The 22,571-nt window shown below is 58.5% G+C and overlaps 1 protein-coding gene across 1 annotated transcript in view; it reads right to left on the bottom strand.

Annotated features, from left to right (window-relative positions):
* Window positions 1-253: 253 nt before the first annotated feature.
* Window positions 254-22,571, bottom strand: part of LOC116957059 (uncharacterized) — a 45,321-nt gene continuing 23,003 nt past the window's right edge. Inside the window, exons 8-13 of the mRNA XM_032978978.2 lie at window positions 16,154-19,872; window positions 11,550-13,523; window positions 9,386-9,484; window positions 5,470-5,604; window positions 4,117-4,323; window positions 254-436 (exon numbers count right to left, since the gene is read on the bottom strand). Of these exons, the coding sequence (XP_032834869.2) occupies window positions 254-436; window positions 4,117-4,323; window positions 5,470-5,604; window positions 9,386-9,484; window positions 11,550-13,523; window positions 16,154-19,872 (6,317 nt within the window). The remainder of the gene's footprint in view (window positions 437-4,116; window positions 4,324-5,469; window positions 5,605-9,385; window positions 9,485-11,549; window positions 13,524-16,153; window positions 19,873-22,571) is intronic.

The raw sequence follows: 22,571 nt of genomic DNA on the forward strand, positions 1-22,571 counted from the left end.
CTGGCTGGGTGACTGAGTGACTGACTGGCTGAGTGACTGACTGGGCGACTGACTGGCTGGGTGACTGACTGGCTGAGTGACTGACTGGGTGACTGACTGACTGGCTGAGTGACTGACTGGGTGACTGACTGGCTGGGCGACTGACTGGCTGGGCGACTGACTGGCTGAGTGACTGACTGAGCGACTGACTGGCTGGGTGACTGACTGGGTGACTGAGCGACTGACTGGCTGGGCGACTGACTGGCTGGCCGACTCAGCAGGGCAGCAGGTCGAAGTCGTCGCTGACGTCCACCGTGGGGACGTAAAAGTCCGAGACGTCCTCGGCGTGGCGCCGGGGGGCGGCGCCGTCCGCCTCGTCGGCCCTCACCAGCCACTCGAGCCGCTGCACCGCACTCAGCGCCGCCGCCTCCTGTTGCTGGCGCATCAACACCGCTGTCTGGGGGGGCGGGGCGCGGGGGAGAGACGCACAATTCATCTAGGGGGGTACACTACAACTACTACAACTACAACCGCCATTCGCCACTAAGTGGCGGTGACGTCACCACGACGCTTGTGCCAGGCTACACACACACACACACACGTACACAACAACAACAACAACAACCGCCATTCGCCACTAAGTGGCGGTGACGTCACCACGACGCTTGTGCCAGGCCATGTGCACCCTGAGGCCACGTGAAGTGTCGAACGCCCGCTGGCAGGAGGTCACGGGGCAGACCCAGCAGGTGCCACGGGCCGACTGACTGAGATGAACTGGCCGGTGCACCACCTGTGCCCCCTACTGTGCCAGGCTAGGTGCACCAGGAGGTCACGGGGCAGACCCAGCAGGTGCCACGGGTCGACAGACTGAGATGAACTGGCTGGTGCACCACCTGTGCCCCCTACTGTGCCAGGCTAGGTGCACCAGGAGGTCACGGGGCAGACCCAGCAGGTGCCACGGGTCGACAGACTGAGATGACTGGCTGATGCACCACCTGTGCCCCCTACTGTGCCAACCCGCTGTGCTTTAGCCACCCGGCGCTCCGCTCGTTGTTGTGAGCGTCGCTCCTCCGCCCTCCGTTGTTGTTGGAGGGCGACTACCTCCAACTGCCCAGTAGCGGCGTCCTTCACGAGCCTCCTCCACAGAGGCCGATCTTGACACCGCTGGTACCGGTCATCGGCAAGTCCACTCAGCTGCACGTCCTCCTGTACCACATCACTCCATCTCTTCTCTAGCCCATGCCGCGCCCGTTTAGCCCCCTCGATTCGCCCAAACAAAAGCTGTTTCGGCATGCGATGGCTGGGCTTGCGGGCTACGTGACCCAGCCTGTCGGAGGAGCTCACCGATGGGACCTTGCCCAGATCTTTCAAGGATTTGTGAGCTCCTCACACAATCCAGCCTGGTTAAACCCAAGATGGATCGTAGGCAGGCCAGCCTAAATGTTTCTAACCGGCGGAGATGTTCCATTAGGGGGGTCCACGTTTCGCAAGCGTAGAGAAGGGAGGGAATGACCGTGGCCGAGAAGACCCGAAGCTTAGTGCGGAGCGGCAGACCAGGTAGCTTCCACACAGCGTTCCACAACCGATGAAAAGATATTTCCGCTCGACTGATTCGGAGACCTCTGCTGTTAAACCGGAGTCGGTCAAAAGCACACTGCCCAGGTATGGGAAACTGTCCACAACTGCCCCATCACCGATTGGGAGTTGTGGGGGTGGAGTGTCCGATGGTACAAAATACCCAGGCAGGTGCTTAGTTTTGGTGGGGCTGATGGTAAGGCCCCATCTCTTAGTGGCACGCTCCAGTCTCAGCAGCAGCGTCTCCAACTACTCCTCTGAATGAGCAGCTATTACCAAATCATCGGCATACATAACGTGGTTGAGCAATAGGGAGCCATCCCTTGACCACACCCGGGCATCGATCAGCCTCCCATTATATCTGTACCAAATGTAGATTCCCCCGGTACAGCTATTGAAGGCTTCACGAACTACGTGGTCAAAATAGATGTTAAATAACGTGGGAGCCAGAGGACATCCCTGTCGCACCCCAAGGTGTACAAGGAATGGCTCCAACTCCCAGCCACGTAGTTTTACCCGGCTCCTTAATGATCGTGAGCAGAGGGTTAGGGACAACCCAGAGCCCAGGCCTACTGATGGTATCATAGCCATTGACCAGGTCAATAAAGCAGAGATGTAGGTCTTGTTCAAATTGCCTACAGCTTTGCTGTAGCAGACGGACAGAAAATATGGCATCTGTGCAGAACCGCCCTTTCCTGAAACCGCACTGGGACTCTGCAAGCCTCTCCTCAGCGTGGCTAGCAAGGCGATGTTGAATAATCCTTGCCAGGACCTTTCCCGGCACACTGAGGAGTGAGAGGCCCCTGTAGTTGTTACAGTCTGTGCGGTCCCCCTTCTTAAAGAGGGGGACCACCAGGGCATCCTTCCAATCCTGCCGAACCCGTACAGTGGTCCAGACTGTTATGATGTCATGTAGGGCAGTCTGTGCACAAATGCCACCCTCCTTCAGCATTTCACTTGGGAGATCATCTCTGCCCGGTGTCTTTCCTGGTCTCAAACTCTGGATCGCCCTCAGTACTTCCTCAACAGATGGCACCTCAGCCAGCCACTCACAGGGGGTGACCTCCTCCAATATTAGAGGCACCGCAGCCTCAGCAGGGTCATCCTCACTTTGTGCCACGATGTTTTCCTGGCTGTGGGATTTCCCCTCCCCCAGGACCTCACAGAAATGCTCAGCAATTCTGCAAACCTGTTCCTGGGGGTCAGAGATTGGATCGCCGTTCTTTTCCCTAATGATGGTAATGGGTGTGGCGCTGCAGGTTACTTTGATGATGAAATTCTCACTTGATGATGAAATTCTCACTTGCAACTTTCATCAGCTAGCTGAGACCATGCCACTAAGGGTTTGAATGGGGTCCTGGGTGTACACCCACCACCGGAGTGGAAGAATGGAAGGTGCATCTTACAGATGACAAGTCGATGGTCAATGGACAGATCAGGTCCACGGTAGGTCCTGGTGTCAACGACATGGGCTCGCATTCGCTGGTCCGTCACTATGTAGTCCAGCAGATGTTCTTGCTTGGACCCGGCATGCATCCATGATGTGGTGTGGATGCGCCGGTGCCGGCACAGCGTGTTGGTAATTACAAGCCCATGGGCTGCACAAAAATCGAGCAGCCTCCTCCCGTTGTTATTGAGCTGATCTGGCCCATGCCTTCCAATCACTCCAGATCAGGTGTTAGCATCATGACCAACTCGGGCATTGAAGTCACCCAACAAGATGACTCTATCCCGAGGGGCCACTTTAGCCAGCACCTGTGACAGGTTATAGAAGGCATCTGACTCATCGGCCTTGCCTGCATCCCTCCATGGATGTTCGTTTTCAGTGGGGGCATAAGTAACCATGACCACCACTCCTCGCCTCTGGTTGATGGGAAGGCGAGCCCAAAGTAGCCTGGGGCTTACAGCTTCCCACACCTCATCGCCACGCTCCCATGCCCCCTTCATTATCTTATTCAGAAGAAGAGCCACACCCTGTTGTTTGGCAGTCTGCTGCCCCGAGTAGAGGACTGTCCACCCCTCATGGAGGCAGGAGCCAGAGCCGGTCCACCAGACCTCCTGAATGCCACAGAGATCCAGGCGGTACCGGTCCAGCTCCCGACAGAGGAGTGGCAGCCTCTCCTCCGCAGTGAGCGTTCGAACATTCCACGTGGCCATCCGTAGTGGCTTTTTGTTGTTTCTGGAGGAGCCCCGAGGGTAAAGATTCAATCTCCTGGCTCCGCCAATTGGGGTTTGGCCAGGAGACGTCATAGACGCCTGTCCCCCCAGGGCCCCTGGCACAAGCTTTTATTTATTACATTTTTGTGGTCGTGGTTTATGTCTGGCAAAACAACCCCTTACCTCCTTCTGGTGTACACTACACACTACACTACACACTCCACTATAAACTCCACTACACACTACACTACACTATACACACACTACACTATACACACACTACACTATACACACACTACACTATACAAACACTATACTATACACACACTACACTATACACACACACTACACTATACACACACACAACACTACACACTGTACACTATACACTACACACTACACTACCTTCACGTTCTCATATCTCTTCTCCACGTCCTCCACACAAGGGATCCGCTGCTGCTGCTGCCGCTGCTGCCGCCGTCGCCGGCGCCGGCGACTCCGGCGACTCCGCTCCAGGTCCTCATCGTCGTCCACTTCCTCGTCCACCACCTCCTCCTCCTCCTCCTCCTCCTCCTCATAATCCGCCTCCTCCTCCTCATCCGCCTCCACCTCCTGCTGGGGGGGGGGGACACGGGGAAGATACGTGGAGCAGGGGACAAGGTGGGGGGACGAGGTGGGGGGGTGAGTGAGTGTGTGAGTGTGTGGGTGACTGAGTGAGCGGGTGAGTGAGTGGGTGAGTGAGTGGGTGACTGAGTGAGTGTGTGAGTGAGTGTGTGAGTGAGTGAGTGGGTGAGTGAGTGGGTGGGTGGGTGGGTGACTGAGTGAGCAGGTAAGTGAGTGGGTGAGTGAGTGGGTAAGTAATTGAGTGAGTGGGTGAGCGAGTGAGTGGGTGAGTGAGTGTGTGAGTGGGTGACTGTGCGAGTGGGTGAGTGAGTTGTGAGTGGGTGTGCGAGTGAGTGGGTGAGTGAGTGTGTGAGTGGGTGTGTGAGTGGGTGAGTGTGTGTGTGTGAGTGGGTGAATGAGTGTGTGTGTGTGAGTGACTGTGCGAGTGGGTGAGTGAGTGTGTGAGTGTGTGTGAGTGAGTGAGTGGGTGTGTGAGTGGGTGAGTGTGTGTGTGTGAGTGGGTGAATGAGTGTGTGTGTGAGTGGGTGTGTGTGTGAGTGGGTGTGTGAGTGGGTGTGTGAGTGGGTGAGTGAGTGTGCGAGTGAGTGGGTGAGTGAGTGTGTGAGTGGGTGTGTGAGTGGGTGAGTGTGTGTGTGTGAGTGGGTGAGTGTGCGAGTGGGTGAGTGTGTGTGTGAGTGGGTGTGTGTGTGAGTGGGTGTGTGAGTGGGTGAGTGTGTGTGTGTGAGTGGGTGAATGAGTGTGTGAGTGGGTGTGTGTGTGAGTGGGTGTGTGAGTGGGTGTGTGAGTGGGTGAGTGAGTGTGCGAGTGTGTGTGTGAGTGGGTGTGTGAGTGTGCGATTGAGTGGGTGAGTGAGTGTGTGAGTGGGTGTGTGAGTGGGTGAGTGTGTGTGTGTGAGTGGGTGAGTGTGCGAGTGGGTGAGTGTGTGTGTGTGAGTGGGTGAGTGTGCGAGTGTGTGTGTGTGAGTGGGTGTGTGCGTGAGCAAGTGAGTGTGTGAGTGTGTGTGAGTGGATGAGTGTGTGTGTGAGTGGGTGTGTGTGAGTGTGTGTGTGAGTGGGTGTGTGTGTGAGTGGGTGTGTGCGTGAGCAAGTGAGTGTGTGTGTGAGTGGTTAGGCGAGCGAGCGAGCGTGCACCCACGCGCTCCCCCGAGGCGAGGTCTCTGTGCACCAGCACTGCGTAGGCTGCTAGGGGCAGCCCCTGCTTGGCCAGACGGCGCGCTGCCTGGCAGTGCACACGCAGCACCTCCTGCTCACACGACAGCACCAGCTTCTCCTGCACGCACACACACACGGGGGTGGGTAGGTGGGACAGTGGGTGAGTGGGACAGTGGGTGGGTGGGTGGGAGAGTGGGTGGGTGGGAGAGTGAGTGGGTGTGTGAGTGGGTGGGAGAGTTGGTGAGTGGGTGGGAAAGTGGGTGAGTGGGTGGGTGGGTGAGTAGGTGGGTGGGAGAGTGGGTGGGAGAGTGGGTGGGTGTGCGAGTGGGTGGGAGAGTTGGTGAGTGGGTGGGAAAGTGGGTGGGTGAGTGGGTGAGTGGGTGGGTGAGTAGGTGGGTGGGAGAGTGGGTGGGAGAGTGGGTGGGTGCGTGAGTGGGAGAGTGGGTGGTGCTGCTGTAGCTGGTGTCCGGCAAAACAACCCCCTACCTCCCAGTGGTGCCGGACGGGCAACGCTGTGGTGGGCAGTGCCGTGGGGGGAGGGCCAATTCCGATTGGCTAAATGGGGGCTCTGGACAGGTGCGAGGGGCTGGTAACCCTTCCACCTTCAATTAATTACCACTAAACCACGACCACAAAATTTAATAAATAAGCTTGTGACGGAGGCCCCGGGGGGACAGGCGTCTATGACGTCTCCAGGCCAAACCCCAATTGGCGGAGCCAGGAGATTGAATCTCTACCCTCGGGGCTCCTCCAGAAACAACAAAAAGCCACTTCGTGTGGCCACGTGGAATGTTCGAACGCTCACTGCGGAGGAGAGGCTGCCACTTCTCTGTCGGGAGCTGGACCGGTACCGCCTGGATCTCTGTGGTATACAGGAGGTCCGGTGGACCGGCTCTGGCTCCTGCCATCATGAGGGGTGGACAGTCATCTACTCGGGGCAGCAGTCTGCCAAACAACAGGGAGTGGCTCTTCTTCTGAACAAAAGAATGAAGGGGGCGTGGGAGTGTGGCGGTGAGGTGTGGGAAGCAGTAAGCCCCAGGCTACTTTGGGCTCGCCTTGGAGTGGTAGTCGTGGTTACTTATGCCCCACTGAAGACGAACATCCGTGGAGGGATGCAGGCAAGACCGATGAGTCAGATGCCTTCTATGACCTCCTGTCACAGGTGCTAGCTAAAGTGGCCCCTCGGGATAGAGTCATCTTGTTGGGTGACTTCAATGCCCGAGTTGGTCATGATGCTAGCACCTGGTCTGGAGTGATTGGAAAGCATGGGCCAGATCAGCTCAAGAACAACGGTAGGAGGCTGCTCGATTTTTGTGCAGCCCATGGGCTTGTAATTACCAACACGCTGTTCCGGCATCGGCGCATCCACACCACATCATGGATGCATGTCGGGTCCAAGCAAGAACATCTGCTGGACTACATAGTGACGGAACAGCGGATGCGGGCCCATGTCCTTGACACCCGGACCTACCGTGGAGCCGATCTGCCCACTGACCATTGACTTGTCATCTGTAAGATGCGCCTGCCATTCTTCCACTCCGGTGGTGGGTGTACACCCAGGACCCCATTCCAACATAAAGTGGCCTGGTCTCAGTTATCTGATGAAAGTTGCAAGCGAGAATTTCATCATCACTTGCAGCTGGGATTGGAATCGTCCCCCACTCTTCCTGATGTCGAAGGGAAATGGGCAAGGTTTAGGATTGTGGCTCATGCAGCTGCAATGGCTGCTTTGGGTACGCGGTCCAGACCTCCACAGAGACCCTGGCTGACAGAGGAGGTGTTCAAGCTGGCTGAGAAAAAGCAACAGGCCCACTCTCATCAGCTACAGAATCCGTCGGAGAATGGAGAGCCGTGAGGCGCTGCAAGGATGGGTGGTGGTCGCGGGTTGCTGAGGAGATGGAGTCTCCCTCAGTGGCCCGCAATCACAAATCGCTCCTTAACTCCATCAAAAAAGTAACTTTCAGTGCCACACCTATAATCATCATTAGGGGAAAGAACGGGGATGACCCTGCTGAGGCTGCGGTGCCTCAAATATTGGTGGAGGAAGTCACCCCCTGTTAGTGTCTGGCTGAGGTGCCATCTGTTGAGGAAGTACTGAAGGCGATCCAGAGTCTGAGACCAGGAAAGACACCGGGCAGAGATGATCTCCCAAGCGAAATGTTGAGGGAGGGTGGCGTTTGTGCACAGACTGCCCTATGAGACATCATAACAACAGTCTGGACCACTGGACGGGTTCGGCAGGATTGGAAGGATGCCCTGGTGGTCCCCCTCTTTAAGAAGGGGGACCGCATAGACTGTAACAACTACAGGGGCATCTCACTCCTCAGTGTGCCGGGAAAGATCCTGGCAAGGATTATTCAACATCGCCTTGCTAGCCACGCTGAGGAGAGGCTTGCGGAGCCCCAATGCGGTTTCAGGAAAGAGCGGTCCTGCACAGATGCCATAGTTTCTGTCCATCTGCTACAGTAGAGGTGTAGGGAATTCCAACAAGACCTACATCTCTGCTTTCGGAGTCCCCTGCCCCTCTATTCACGATCATTAAGGACCTTCATGATGGTGAGCGGGCCCGGGTAAAACTACGTGGCCGGGAGTCAGAGCCATTCCCTGTACACCTTGGGGTGCGACACAGATGTCCTCTGGCCCCCAAGTTATTTAACATCTATTTTGACCACGTAGTTCGTGAAGCCTTCAATAGCTGTACCGGAGGAATTTCCATTTGGTACAGATACAGTGGGAGGCTGATCGATGCCCGGGTGTGGTCAAGGGATGGCTCCCTATTGCTCAACCACGTTATGGATGCAGATGATTTGGTAATAGCTGCTCATTCAGAGGAGGAGTTGGAGACGCTGCTGCTGAGACTGGAGCGTGCCACTAAGAAATGGGGCCTTACCATCAGCCCCACCAAAACTAAGCACCTGTCTGGGTATTTTGTACCATCGGACACTCCACCCCCACAACTCCCAATTGGTGATAGGGCAGTTGTGGAGAGAGTTGAGAGTTTCCCATACCTGGGCAGTGTGCTTATGACCGGCTCCGGTTTAACAGCAGAGGTCTCACTCCGAATCAGTCGAGCGGCAATATCTTTTCATTGGTTGCGTAACGCTGTGTGGAAGCTACCCGGTCTGTCGCTCCGCACTAAGCTTCGGGTCTTCTCGGCCACGGTCATTCCCTCCTTTCTCTACGCTTGCGAAATGTGGACCCCCTAATGGAACATCTTCGCCGGTTAGAAACATTCAGGCTGGCCTGCCTACGATCCATCCTGGGCTTAACCAGGCAGGATTGTGTGAGCTCACAAATCCTTGAAAGATGCGGATGAAGTCCCATCGGTGAGCTCCTCGAGCAGGCAAGGCTACGTTGGCTGGGTCATGTAGCCCGCATGCCCAGCCACCGCATGCCGAAACAGCTTTTGTTCGGCCGGATCGAGGGGGCTAAACGGGCGCGGCACGGGCTATAGAAGAGATGGAGTGACGTGGTACAGGAGGACGTGGAGCTGAGTGGACTTGCCGATGACTGGTACCAGCGGTGTCAAGATCGGCCTCTGTGGAGGAGGCTCATGAAGGACGCTACTGGGCAGTTGGAGGTAGTCGCCCTCCAACAACAACGGAGGGCGGAGGAGCGACGCTCACAAAAACGAGCGGAGCGCCGGGTGGCTAAATCACAGCAGGTTGGCACAGTAGGGGGCACAGGTGGTGCATCGGCCAGTCATCTCAGTCAGTCCACCCGTGGCACCTGGGTCTGCCCCGTGACCTCCTGCCGGCGGGCGTTCGACACTTCACGTGGCCTCAAGGTGCACATGGCCTGGCACAAGCGTCGTGGTGACGTCACCGGTTGTGGCGAATGGCGGCTGTTGTTGTTGTCGGTGTTGCTGGTGGTGTTTGTGTCGCTGGTGGTGCCCCCACCCTCTCGACGAGCTGCTGCAGGCGCAGGGCTCTGCGCGCTGCCTCCTGCATGCGGAAGAGCTCCTTGAGGGGCTCCGACAGCGACGGCGGTGGAGCGAACTGCGTACGCCACGCACACGCCACGCACACGCCACGCACACGCACACGCCACGCACATCATGTACAGTGAGGGAAACAAGTATTTGATCCCCTGCTGATTTTGTACGTTGGCCCACTGACAAAGAAATGATCAGTCTATAATTGTAATGGTAGGTTTATTTGAACAGTGAGAGACAGAATAACAACAACAAAATCCGGAAAAATGCATGTCAAAAATGTTATAAATTCATTTGCATTTTAATGAGCGAAATAAGTATTTGAGCCCTCTGCAAAACATGACTTAGTACTTGGTGGCAAAACCCTTGTTGGCAATCACAGAGGTCAGACGTTTCTTGTAGTTGGCCACCAGGTTTGCACACATCTCAGGAGGGATTTTATCCCACTCCTCTTTGCAGATCTTCTCCAAGTCATTAAGGTTTCAAGGCTGACGTTTGGCAACTCGAACCTTCAGCTCCCTCCACAGATTTTCTATGGGATTAAGGTCTGGAGACTGGCTAGGCCACTCCAGGACCTTAATGTGCTTCTTCTTGAGTCACTCCTTTGTTGCCTTGGCCGTGTGTTTTGGGTCATTGTCATGCTGGAATACCCATCCACGTCCCATTTTCAATGCCCTGGCTGAGGGAAGGAGGTTCTCACCCAAGATTTGACGGTACATGGCCCCGTCCATCGTCCCTTTGATGCGGTGAAGTTGACCTGTCCCCTTAGCAGAAAAACACCCCCAAAGCATAATGTTTCCACCTCCATGTTTGACGGTGGGGATGGTGTTCTTGGCGTCATAGGCAGCATTCCTCCTCCTCCAAACACGGCGAGTTGAGTTGATGCCAAAGAGCTCCATTTTGGTCTCATCTGACCACAACACTTTCACCCAGTTGTCCTCTAAATCATTCAGATGTTCATTGGCAAACTTCAGACGGGCATGTAAATGTGCTTTCTTGAGCAGGGGGATCTTGCGGGCGCTGCAGGATTTCAGTCCTTCACGGCGTAGTGTGTTACCAATTGTTTTCTTGGTGACTATGGTCCCAGCTGCCTTGATATCATTGACAAGATCCTCCCGTGTAGTTCTGGGCTGATTCCTCACCGTTCTCATGATCATTGCAACTCCACGAGGTGAGATCTTGCATGGAGCCCCAGGCCGAGGGAGATTGACAGTTCTTTTGTGTTTCTTCCATTTGCGAATAATCGCACCAACTGTTGTCACCTTCTCACCAAGCTGCTTGGCAATGGTCTTGTAGCCCATTCCAGCCTTGTGTAGGTCGACAATCTTGTCCCTGACATCCTTGGAGAGCTCTTTGGTCTTGGCCATGGTGGAGAGTTTGGAATCTGATTGATTGCTTCTGTGGACAGCTGTCTTTTATACAGGTAACAAGCTGAGATTAGGAGCACTCCCTTTAAGAGTGTGCTCCTAATCTCAGCTCGTTACCTCTATAAAAGACACCTGGGAGCCAGAAATCTTCCGGATTGATAGGGGGTGAAATACTTATTTCCCTCACTAAAATGCAAATCAATTCATAACATTTTTGACATGCGTTTTTCTGGATTTTTTTGTTGTTATTCTGTCTCTCACTGTTCAAATAAACCTACCATTAAAATTATAGACTGATCCTTTCTTTGTCAGTGGGCAAACGTACAAAATCAGCAGGGGATCAAATACTTTTTTCCCTCACTGTACACAGGGTGTACACACACACCGTGTTCAAACACAGTGTACACACACACAGCGTGTACACACACACAGTGTACACACACACACACCGTATACACACACACACACAGTGTACACACACACACCGTACACACACAGCGTGTACACACACAGCGTGTACACACACAGCGTATACACACACACACACCGTATACACACACACAGTGTACACACACACACCGTACACACACAGCGTGTACACACACACCGTACACACACACACACACAGCGTGTACACACACACACACAGCGTACACACACACCGTACACACACACACAGCGTGTACACACACACACACAGCGTACACACACACCGTACACACACACACAGCGTACACACGACGTACAGGTGCCGGCGCTCACCGTGGGAACCTGCAGGCGGCTGTAGGGTTTGCCGTGCAGCACGTAGGCCCCGGTGTGCGTCATGAACCGGGGGTAGCCGTGCGGCGGCGGCGGCGCCGGGGCCACCCCGCACAGCGCCGCCCACCGCTCCTCCGCACTGCCGCGCTGCCGGGCGAACACGGCGCGCAGCGCACACTCACGCTGTGCACACTCACGCTGTGCACACTCACGCTGTGCACACTCACGCTGAGCACACTCACGCTGAGCACACTCACGCTGTGCACACTCACGCTGAGCACACTCACGCTGAGCACACTCACGCTGTGCACACTCACGCTGTGCACACTCACGCTGTGCACACTCACGCTGTGCACACTCACGCTGTGCACACTCACGCTGGGCACACTCACGCTGGGCACACTCACGCTGAGCACACTCACGCTGAGCACACTCACGCTGTGCACACTCACGCTGAGCACACTCACGCTGGGCACACTCACGCTGGGCACACTCGCGCTGGGCCTGCGCCCGGTCGCCGGCGCCGGCCGGGCGCCGGCAACCGCCCGGCGCCGGCGCCGGGCGTCGCCCCGAGTCCCCTCCTCCGCCGTTGCCGGCGCCCTCCGGCCGCCCGTCCTCGGCACGTGGGCCGGGCCGGGCGTCGCCCCCGTCGGCGTCCGACGCCGACGGGGGCGACGCCCCCCCCTCCCCTTCCTCCTCGTCCGGCGGCGGAATCGCCGGCGGCGGCGGCTCCGGCGCCGGCGGCAGTTCCGCCGGCGGTTCCGCCGCGAGTTCATCGCCGTCGCTCGCCGCGACGGCCACGGCGGCGTCCGGAGGGGCGGCGCCGCGGCCGCCCTCCGGCGGCGGCGCCGGCGGCTCCTCCCCCGCGCCGTCGTCCGCTCGGCTCGGCTCCGCCTCCCGCTGCGGCGCCGCCGCCGCCGCCGTCTCCTCCGGCATCTGCTCCGAGACGACCAAATCGACGGCGCCGGCGTCCGCGGCGTCGTCGCGACCGGGGCCGGCGGCCGGATCGCGAGCCGGCGCCGGTTCCGGCTCGACCCCGAGCACCGACCGCGCGTCGCCGTCCGCCGCCGAGGCGGCGGCACCCCCCGGCCGCTCGGCGCGGTGCGGGGGAGCCGCCGGGGGAGCCGCCGGGGGAGCCGCCGGGGGAGCCGGCGGCGACGGCGCCGGCGGCGGCGGCGAGGGCGCCCCCCCCCCGCCGCCGGCATCGCTCGCCGGCGCGGGAGAAGCGTCGGCGGCGAGCGACGGCTCGTCCTTGGCGGCGTCGCTCCGAACTTCCGGCTCTCCCTCCTCCCCGTCGCTCGCGCCCAGCCGGTGCCGCCGCCGGTGGCGGCGGTGCGGCGGCGTCGGCAGGGCGGCGGCCGCCGCGGGCGGCGCCGGCTCCTCGCCGCCGCCGTGGTCGCCGGGCGCCGGCCAGCGCCGCGGGGGGGTCACCCCGCAGGCGCCGCCCGTCGCCGGCGGCTCCGCCTGCGGGTGCCAGATCGGCGGCTGGTGCTGGGGGCGGTCGTGGTGGTTGTGAAGCTGTTGGGAAGGTTGCTGCTGCTGCTGCTGCTGCTGAAGCTGCTGCTGAAGCTGCTGTTGCTGCTGGTGACAAGTCTGCTGTTGCTGCTGCTGAAGCTGCTGCTGCTGCTGCTGGTGACAAGTCTGCTGTTGCGGATGATTCTGCTGCCGTTGCAGCAGCAGCAGCGGCTGATTCTGCTTCTGCAGCTGCTGCTGCTGCTGATGATGATGATGATGAAGAAGAATCGGGCGCTGATGCTGATGGTTGTGCTGCTGGTGCTGCTGATGGTGCCGCGGTGACGCCACAACCCTGGCGCCCTCCCCGCCCGGCGCAAGCGGGGCCGGGAGGGCGCCGTCGCCGCCCTCCGCGGCTTTGCCCGTCGGCACCGGCTGCTCACAGGCGACCCGCGGGCGCTGCGCGGGGCTCGCCGGCGGAGGCCGCCGCTCCTTGCCGGTGGCGCCGCTGGCGCCACCGGCAGCCTGCCCGGACACATCGGGGGGGGGGGGGGGGGGGGTGGGGGGAGGGCGTCAACGCCGCGAGACCGGCGCAAGGCGGTAGAGCAGCGTCTGGTCGCCCCCCTGACGCTACAATAACACGCGGCAGGAGCAGCAGTTGCAATGAGGCTTTAGCGATCAATAGCAGCAGCAGCAGCAGCAGCAGAGGTGTTGTTGTTGTTGTGTTACATCGCGTGAACATGGCAACCCATTACTCAAATTGGCCGCGTTCTGTCGACGGCCCAGGACCGGTTCAGATGAATGTCCCCACTGGTGACATTTATGAGCGGGAATCGAACCCGGGTCCAAGGCTATACAGGGGGATCTCTGTCTTTGTGTTGCTAGTGGGGAGCGGCAGTGTAGCGGTTAGCGCTACGCTACGCCACAAAAACCTTTTCAGATAATCGCCAGCCGTGAGGATTATCTGAAAAGGTCCTGGGCCTCCACTAGGTCGACTCGGCCTCAAATGAGAACCTGGTGTAGCGGTGGTGGCTGGTACAGGTACAATGGGAGGCTGATCGATGCCCGGGTGCGGTCAAGGGATGGCTCCCTATGGATCAACCACGTTATGTATGCCGATAATCTGGTAATAGCTGCTCATTCAGAGGAAGAGTTGGAGACGCTGCTGTTGAGACTGGAACGTGCTACTAAGAGATGGGGCCTTACCATCAGCCCCACCAAAACTAAGCACCTGCCTGGGTATTTTGTACCATCGGACACTCCACCCCCACAACTCCTAATCGGTGATGGAGCAGTTGTGGAGCGAGTGGAGAGTTTCCCATACCTGGGCAGTGTGCTTATGACCGACTCCGGTTTAACAGCAGAGGTCTCACTCCGAATCGGTCGAGTGGCAATATCTTTTCATCGGTTGCGTAACGCTGTGTGGAAGCTACCTGGTCTGTCGCTCCGCACTAAGCTTCAGGTCTTCTCGGCCATGGTCATTCCCTCCCTTCTCTACGCTTGCGAAACGTGGACCCCGCTAATGGAGCATCTCCGCCGGTTAGAAACATTTAGGCTAGCCTGCCTACGATCAATCTCCCAGGTCGACGTAGCCCTCAAAGGCTTGGGACACATCCCAACAGACGTTGCTAGAGCTGAAATTGCCACCATCCTTAGAAATGCTAAGACACCCATGAGTAACATCAGCAAAGACGAGCGCTCTGAACTCGCAAGTTTGAAAAAGAGGGATGATGCAGTCATCCTCTCGGCCGACGAGGGCAATACACCCATCCATCAAATTCACCATGGAAGTGGAGAAGGATAGTAAGCTACCATTCCTGGATGTTGTGTTTGAGAGGAAACCCGATGGCTCTTTGGGACACTCTGTCTACAGGAAAACCACCCACACAGATTCCTATCTGAAACCTGATTCCCACCACCACCCGGCACAGAAGAATTCCCTCATCAAAACACTACACCATAGGGCCCACTGAATTTCTGACCAACACCACCTAGCCAGTGAACTGGAACACGTGCACCAGGCCCTTAAGATGAATGGATATTCGGACCGTACTATCCGCAAAGCGGTTTCTCCAACCGTGGAGAAACAACTCCCTGGAACGCCGATCAAAGCTATCACGTTACCATACACAGCAGGCGTTACCAAAAAGACTTCCAAAATCTTAAACAAACACAAGATCCAAGTCCGATTCAGTACAGTACACAAAATCTGTGATCTAATCCCATCCGTGAAGGATGTCATTCCTGACATGCAATACCCTGGAGTCTACAAACGAAGTTGCTCCGGTGGTGATTGTTACATTGGGGAAACGAAACGGCAGGTATCTGACCGTATTCGCGAGCACAAGGCAGATCTGAAACACGGCAGAACTAACTCTTCCGCCGTGGCTGATCACTGCTACAACGCTGTGGGCTCTCATGATATTGTCTTTTCCGAGACCAAGGTGCTCTGCAAACCGTCGGGCTACTATCAAAGGTTTGCTACCGAAGCCATCCAGATATACAAACACAGACATAACTTCAACCGAGAAGATGGATACAAATTGAGCAATCGTTGGAAGGGTGTTATTGACCAGGTAAAACCCGAACAGCTTCGTAGTTTGCCTTCATATCCGCATCTCCAGTTTCTTCAGCCTCCGACACCCGCCAGACCCGCTGACTGCCCAGCGCCGGCATTGTGTCGTACTAGCGGTGCAAAGCTGTAGCGGTTGTGCGTCACAATAGGCAGATCGCCACTCCCCCACGCTACACACCCCCCGCCCTCTCTCTCTCTCTCTCTCCTCCCTGGCTCCTCCCCCCTCTGACCTTACATAACCTCTTGCCGCAAAGCAGCTCTTTTGCCCACTGCAGCAACTCGTTTATTGCTGTGGCTTTCCCACCGGACGACGGGTGCTTGCGCTGCTCCCGAAACGCCGTGATTCAAATTCTTCTGCTTCATGCCTACGCGCGAGACTTTGCGGAAAGAACCAAAGAGCATCAGTCCTGGGTGTAACCGGGCGCTCGACACCTCACGTGGCCTCAACGTGCACGAGGCCTGGCACTGGCGTCGTGGCGACGTCACCGCCACTCAAGCGGCGAATGGCGGCTGCTGCTGCTGCTGCTGCTGTTGTTGTTGTTGTTGCTGTGCGTGTAGCGCGCCGCTAGGAGGCACCCACCTTTGCACTGCGCGCCGCTCTCTCCTTGCCGCGAGCCTTCCCCTTGAGGTGGCGGTGCCTCCGCTCCATCTCCATGTCCTTCTGGCTGAGCATCAGCTCGAAGCTGGTGAGCGTCGCCGCCGCCGCCGCTCCGCCACGGCCCCCGGCGCCGCCCCCGGCCGCCGCCTCGTGCCCCGCGGCCGCCGCCGCCGCCGCCGACTCGCCCGGCCGCCCCCTGGCCTTGCCGCCGCCTGGCACCGGTGACTTGCGGCTGCCGGAGGAGCCGGCGGTGGCGGTGCCGGCGTTGTTGTTGTTCTCCTTGGAGGAGGAGGAGGACTTGCGCTCGTCCTTGGCTCCACGGTGGGGGGGGGGCGCCCCTCCCCCTGCTCCCCCCCCATCGGTCCTCACGGCCTCACGCTCCTTCACCCGACGACGCCTCTCCCTGTCTCTGTCTTTGTCTCTCTCCCTGTCTTTGTCTTTGTCCCTCTCCCTGTCTTTGTCTTTGTCCCTCTCCCTGTCTTTGTCTTTGTCTACGTCTCTCTCTTTGTCAAGAGCCCTGTCTCTCACACTGTCCCTGTCTCTCACACTGTCCCTGTCTCTCACACTGTCCCTGTCTCTCACACTGTCCCTGTCTCTCACACTGTCCCTGTCTCTCACACTGTCCCTGTCTCTCACACTGTCCCTGTCTCTCACACTGTCCCTGTCTCTCACACTGTCTCTGTCTGCCACCTTGTCCCTGTCTCCCACCTCATCTTCCACCTCGTCTCTGTCTGCCACCTTGTCCCTCTCTCCCACCTTGTCCCTGTCTCCCACCTTGTCACCCTCTGTCTTGTCCCTGTCTCCCACCTTGTCCCTCTCTCCCACCTTGTCTCTCTCTGTCTTGTCCCTCTCTCCCACCTCGTCCCTGTCTGTCTTGTCCTTCTCTCCCACCTTGTCCCTGTCTCCCAGCTTGTCCCTGTCTGTCTTGTCCCTGTCTCCCAGCTTGTCCCTGTCTGTCTTGTCCCTGTCTCCCACCTTGTCCCTCTCTGTCTTGTCCCTGTCTCCCACCTTGTCCCTGTCTGTCTTGTCCCTGTCTCCCACCTTGTCCCTGTCTCCCACCTTGTCCATGTCTGTCTTGTCCCTGTTTGTCTTGTCTCTGTCTCCCAGCTTGTCCCTGTCTGTCTTGTCCCTCTCTGTCTTGTCCCTGTCTGTCTTGTCCCTGTCTCCCAGCTTGTCCCTCTCTCCCAGCTTGTCCCTGTCTCCCAGCTTGTCCCTGTCTGTCTTGTCCCTGTCTCCCAGCTTGTCCCTGTCTCCCAGCTTGTCCCTATCTCCCAGCTTGTCCCTGTCTGTCTTGTCCCTGTCTCCCAGCTTGTCCCTGTCTCCGAGCTTGTCCCTGTCTCCCAGCTTGTCCCTGTCTCCCAGCTTGTCCCTGTCTGTCTTGTCCCTGTCTCCCAGCTTGTCCCTGTCTCCCAGCTTGTCCCTGTCTGTCTTGTCCCTGTCTGTCTTGTCCCTGTCTCCCAGCTTGTCCCTGTCTGTCTTGTCCCTGTCTCCCAGCTTGTCCCTCTCTGTCTTGTCCCTGTCTCCCAGCTTGTCCCTGTCTCCCAGTTTGTCCCTGTCTGTCTTGGCCCTGTCTCCCAGCTTGTCCCTGTCTGTCTTGTCCCTGTCTCCCAGCTTGTCCCTGTCTCCCAGCTTGTCCCTGTCTATCTTGTCCCTGTCTCCCAGCTTGTCCCTGTCTGTCTTGTCCCTGTATCCCAGCTTGTCCCTGTCTCCCAGCTTGTCCCTGTCTGTCTTGTCCCTCTCTCCCAGCTTGTCCCTGTCTGTCTTGTCCCTGTCTCCCAGCTTGTCCCTCTCTCCCAGCTTGTCCCTGTCTGTCTTGTCCCTGTCTCCCAGCTTGTCCCTCTCCCGCTCCGCCCCTCCGCTCTCCGCCGAGTCCCTCCTCCTCTGCTGCTCCTTCCACGACGGCGCCGGCGCCAGCGACCGCGTCGTGCCGTCCCCCGCCGCCGGCTCCCGGCCCCGGTGTGCGAGCTTGTGCCGCTTCACCACCTTCCCCTCGCCGTCCGCCTTCCCCTTCTCCGCAGGCGCCGACGCCGCTTCGGCGCGCCACGCCGTTTGGCGACGCTCCGCCGGCGCCTCGCCGGCGCTCGCCCTGGACGCCGCCAAGAGCGACGGCGCCTCCGGCTCGCTCTCGGAGCCGGCGGACGACGCCCCGGCCTCCGCCGCCGCCTCCACCGCCTCCGCCGTCTCCCCGGCGCCGCCGGGTGCCGTGCGCCGGCGCCGCTTCCGCCGCCGCCGCTGCTGCTGCCGGCGCCGCCTAGGCGAGTGCCGGTCACCCGCCGGCCGCTGCGGCTCAGATTCTGCGGCGCTGGCAGCTCCCCCTGCCGCGCCCTCCTCCTCCTCCTCCTCGTCCTCCTCGTCCTCCTCCTCCTCCTCCTCGTCGTCTTCCCCATCGCGCTCGTCGCCGGGCACGGGGGGAGCGGCCCCGGAGGCAGCGGCGGCGCTGCTCCGGTTCCTTTCGCGAAGCCTGGCCACCACTGGCGCCGGCATTAGCCTGGCCACCACTGGCGCCGGCATCACCGCCGGCTCCCCGGGCCTCCGCTCTGGAGACGGAGGCCCCTCGGCCCTCCTCTCCAAGGGGGGCGGCACTTCCGGCTTCCTGTCAGAGGGGGGCTGCCCGTGTGACTTCCTGTCCGAGGGGGGCGGCACTTCGGGTTTCCTGTCCGTGATGGGTGGCGGCTGACCGTGTGACTTCCTGTCCGAGGGGGGCGGCACTTCGGGTTTCCTGTCCGAGGTGGGTGGCGGCTGACCGTGCGACTTCCTGTCCGAGGGGGGCGGCACTTCGGGTTTCCTGTCCGTGATGGGTGGCGGCTGACCGTGCGACTTCCTGTCCGAGGGGGGCTGCCCGTGCAACTTCCTGTCCGAGGGGGGCAGCCCGTGCAACTTCCTGTCCGTGGAGGGCGGCATTTCAGGCTTTCTGTCCGAGGGGGACGGCTGCCCGTGCGACTTCTTGTCCAAGAGGGGCGGCACTTCGGACTTCCTGTCCACGATGGGTGATGGCTGCCCATGCGACTTCCTGTCCGTGGGGGGCGGTACTTCGGGCTTCCTGTCCGAGGTGGGTGGCGGCTGCCCGTGCGACTTCCTGTCCGAGGGGGGCGCCTGCCCGTGCGACTTCCTGTCCGAGGGGGGCGCCTGCCCATGTGACTTCCTGTCCGAAGGGGGCGGCACTTCGGGCTTCCTGTCCAAGGGGGACGGCTGCCCGTGCGACTTCCTGTCCGAGGGGGGCGGCACTTCGGGCTTCCTGTCCGTTGTGTGTGGCGGCTGCCCGTGCGACTTCCTGTCCGAGGGGGGCGGCACTTCGGGCTTCCTGTCTGAGGGTGGCGGCACTTCGGGCTTCTTGTCCGAAGGGGGCGGCACTTCGGGCTTCCTGTCCAAGGGGGACGACTGCCCATGTGACTTCCTGTCCGAGGGGGGCGGCACTTCGGGCTTCCTGTCCGAGGGGGGCGGCACTTCGGGCTTCCTGTCCGTTGTGGGTGGCGGCTGCCCGTGCGACTTCCTGTCCGAGGGGGGCGGCACTTCGGGCTTCCTGTCCGTTGTGGGTGGCGGCTGCCCGTGCGACTTCCTGTCCGCCAGGGAAGTCCTCAGCGCCGACTTCCTGTCCGGGGGCGGCGGCATCTCAAGCCTGCATCCCGGCGCGTCCGTCCCCGTGCCGTCGGCCTCGCCGTGCCGGTTGGACTCGGGCTCCTCGCTGCTCGGGGTGTCCACTGCTGGTGGTGGTGGACATAGACAGGGGGGGGGGGCGGACAGAAGACCACGGTGAACGTGTTTTTTTTTGTTCACGTGAATTTGGCACGGCTGAGAGCACCGGATACTCGAGGTGAATAATTAAACTAAGCATACATCGGCGTAGGACTGGAGCTTGCACTTCCCAGCCACAGCATTGTGTCGAGCTCAGGCTCTTCGCCACTGCCCCTACCCCACACCCCCCTCTCTATCTCTCCTCCCTGGCTCTGCCTCCCACTCTCTTACCTATACAGCCTCGTGCCACAAGCAGCCTTCTTTTGCCCACTTCAGCAATTTGTTTCTTGCTGTGGTTGTCACACCCGATGACGGACGTCGTGATTTAATTTATTTGATTTTTTATACCTACCACGTGACTTTACCGAAAGAGCCAAAGAGTATGGACCCTTGGCAGTCACGAAAACTTCAAATCCAGGTTGAAGTTACGTCTGTGTTTGTATATCTGGATGGCTTCACGAACAAACCTTTGATAAGTAGCCCGAAGGTTTGCAGAGCTACATGAAGCCATCCAGATATATAAACACAGACGTAACTTCAACCGAGAAGATGGATACAAATTGAGAAATCATTGGAAGGATGTTATTAACCAGGTGAAACATTAACTGCTTTACAGTTTGCCTTCACATCCGCATCTCCTACCCCCAGCCCCGCGTACTTCCCAGCACCACACCCCCACCCTCTCTCTCTCTCCTCCCTGGCTCTGCCCCCCCATTCTCTTACCTATACAGCCTCGTGCCACAAGCAGCCTTCTTGTGCCCACTGCAGAAATTTGTTTGCTGTGGTTGTCACACCCGATGACGGACGCTTGTGTTGCCCCCGAAACGTCGCCATTTAATTTATTAGATTTTTTTTTATACCTACTACGTGACTTTACCGAAAGAGCCAAAGAGTACTTTATATGGGACTTTAGTTTTTAATGAGAAAAAGGACGGGTAATACTACACTGTAAACACGATAGCTAATGGACGTCAATATCGTCGAAAAGTCAGTCTCCCACTTGCTCGCCGGCGCTGTCAACGCACGCCTGGAATGTTCCCCCGGCGGTCTCGTGAGCCCGCAGGGCACGTTTCTGGTGGCGTGGTTGCAAATTTTCGGAAGCGTTGACATTTTTTTGAAGCACCCCCTGTATTGCGAGTCGGCAGACATCAGCCCTAGTAGATTTAAAGCTTTCGTGACTGCAAGGATCCACAGGTAAACTCCCCCTCCCCGACCCCCGCGCCAAACGGCAAGTCCACCCGCACGTACACCACCTCTATGCTAAGTCGGCCAATCAAATGCTAATTTTTTATGCTAATTCCTTTGTCAAGGCACCTTGTTTCCTCGCACACAGCTTAAAGGTCCGCGGTCTGAGCGTGGCTGCGTTTCACTCCAGCGCTGTCCTCGAGACAGCCTGGTCCCTTCACCTGATGAAGGCCGCTTGTGTTGTGGTCGAAACGTCGTGATTTTTGTCGTTTTATCTTTTACCTACGTGGTGACTTTACCGAATAGAACCAAAGAGTATCAGCCCAAGTAGCCAGAGCCACAGACTCCTCCTCCTCCCCCTCCTCCCCCACCTATCCTGCAGCAGGGCAACAACCAGTAGGGGCCCGGCAACGCAACGACGGGACTTCACAGCCGGAGAGACGATGGTCTGCGCGCCATCGTCTTCGTGCTCCCCACGTTCACACGGCGGAGTGGCGGCAGCGACACTCCGCAAACCTAGCAACTGCGACGACGACGACGACGACGACCCTTCGCCACCGAGTGGCGACGAAGTCACCGCGGGCAACATGGCCGGCCGAGTGCATGTTGAGGCCACGTGAAGTGTCGAACGCCCCCGCTGGCAGAAGGTCATGGGGACAGACCCAGGTGCCAAGGGGTTGACTGACTGAGATGTCTGGCCGATGCACCACCTGCGTCCCCCACGTTGCAAACTCGGTGCGTTTCAGCCGCTCGGTGCTTCGCTCGTTGTCGTCAGCGTTGCTGTCCAGTAGCAGCGTCCTTCACGAGCCTCCTCCACAGAGGCCGATCTTGACACCGCTGGTACCGGTCATTGGCAAGTCCACTCAGCTTCACGTCCTCTTGTACCACATCTCTTCTCTAGCCCATGCCGCGCCTGTTTAGCCACCTCTATCAGGCCGAACAAAAGCTGTTTCGGCATGGGCTGGGCATGCGGGCTACATGACCCAGCCATCGCAGCCTTCCCCGCCGGAGGAGCTCACCGATGGGACCTTGCCCAGATCTTTCAAGGATTTTTGAGCTCCTCACACAATCCAGTCTGGTTAAACCCAGGATGGATCGTAGGCAGGCCAGCCTAAATGTTTCTAACCGGCAAAGATGTTCCATTAGGGGGAGTCTACGTTTCGCAAACGTAGAGAAGGGAAGGAATGACCGTGGCCGAGAAGACCCGAACCTTAGTGCGGAGCGACAGACCAAGTAGCTTCCACACAGCTTTATGCAACCGATGAAAAGATAATGCGGCTAGACTGATTTAGAGCGAGACCTCTGCTTTCAAACTGGAGCCAGTCATTGAAGCACTGCCCAGGTATAGGAACCCATCCACTCTCTCCACAACTGTCCCATCACCAATGGGGAGTTGAGGGGGTGGAGTAATAAATACCCAGGCAGGTGCTTAGTTTTGGTGGGGCTGATAGAAAGGCTCCACCTCTTAGCGGCAAGCTCCAGG

The sequence above is a fragment of the Petromyzon marinus genome, chromosome 69 (genome assembly GCF_048934315.1).
Source record: "Petromyzon marinus isolate PM22_M1 ecotype Great Lakes invasive population chromosome 69, UKy_Petmar_22M1.pri1.0, whole genome shotgun sequence".
NCBI classification, from domain to species: domain Eukaryota; kingdom Metazoa; phylum Chordata; class Hyperoartia; order Petromyzontiformes; family Petromyzontidae; genus Petromyzon; species Petromyzon marinus.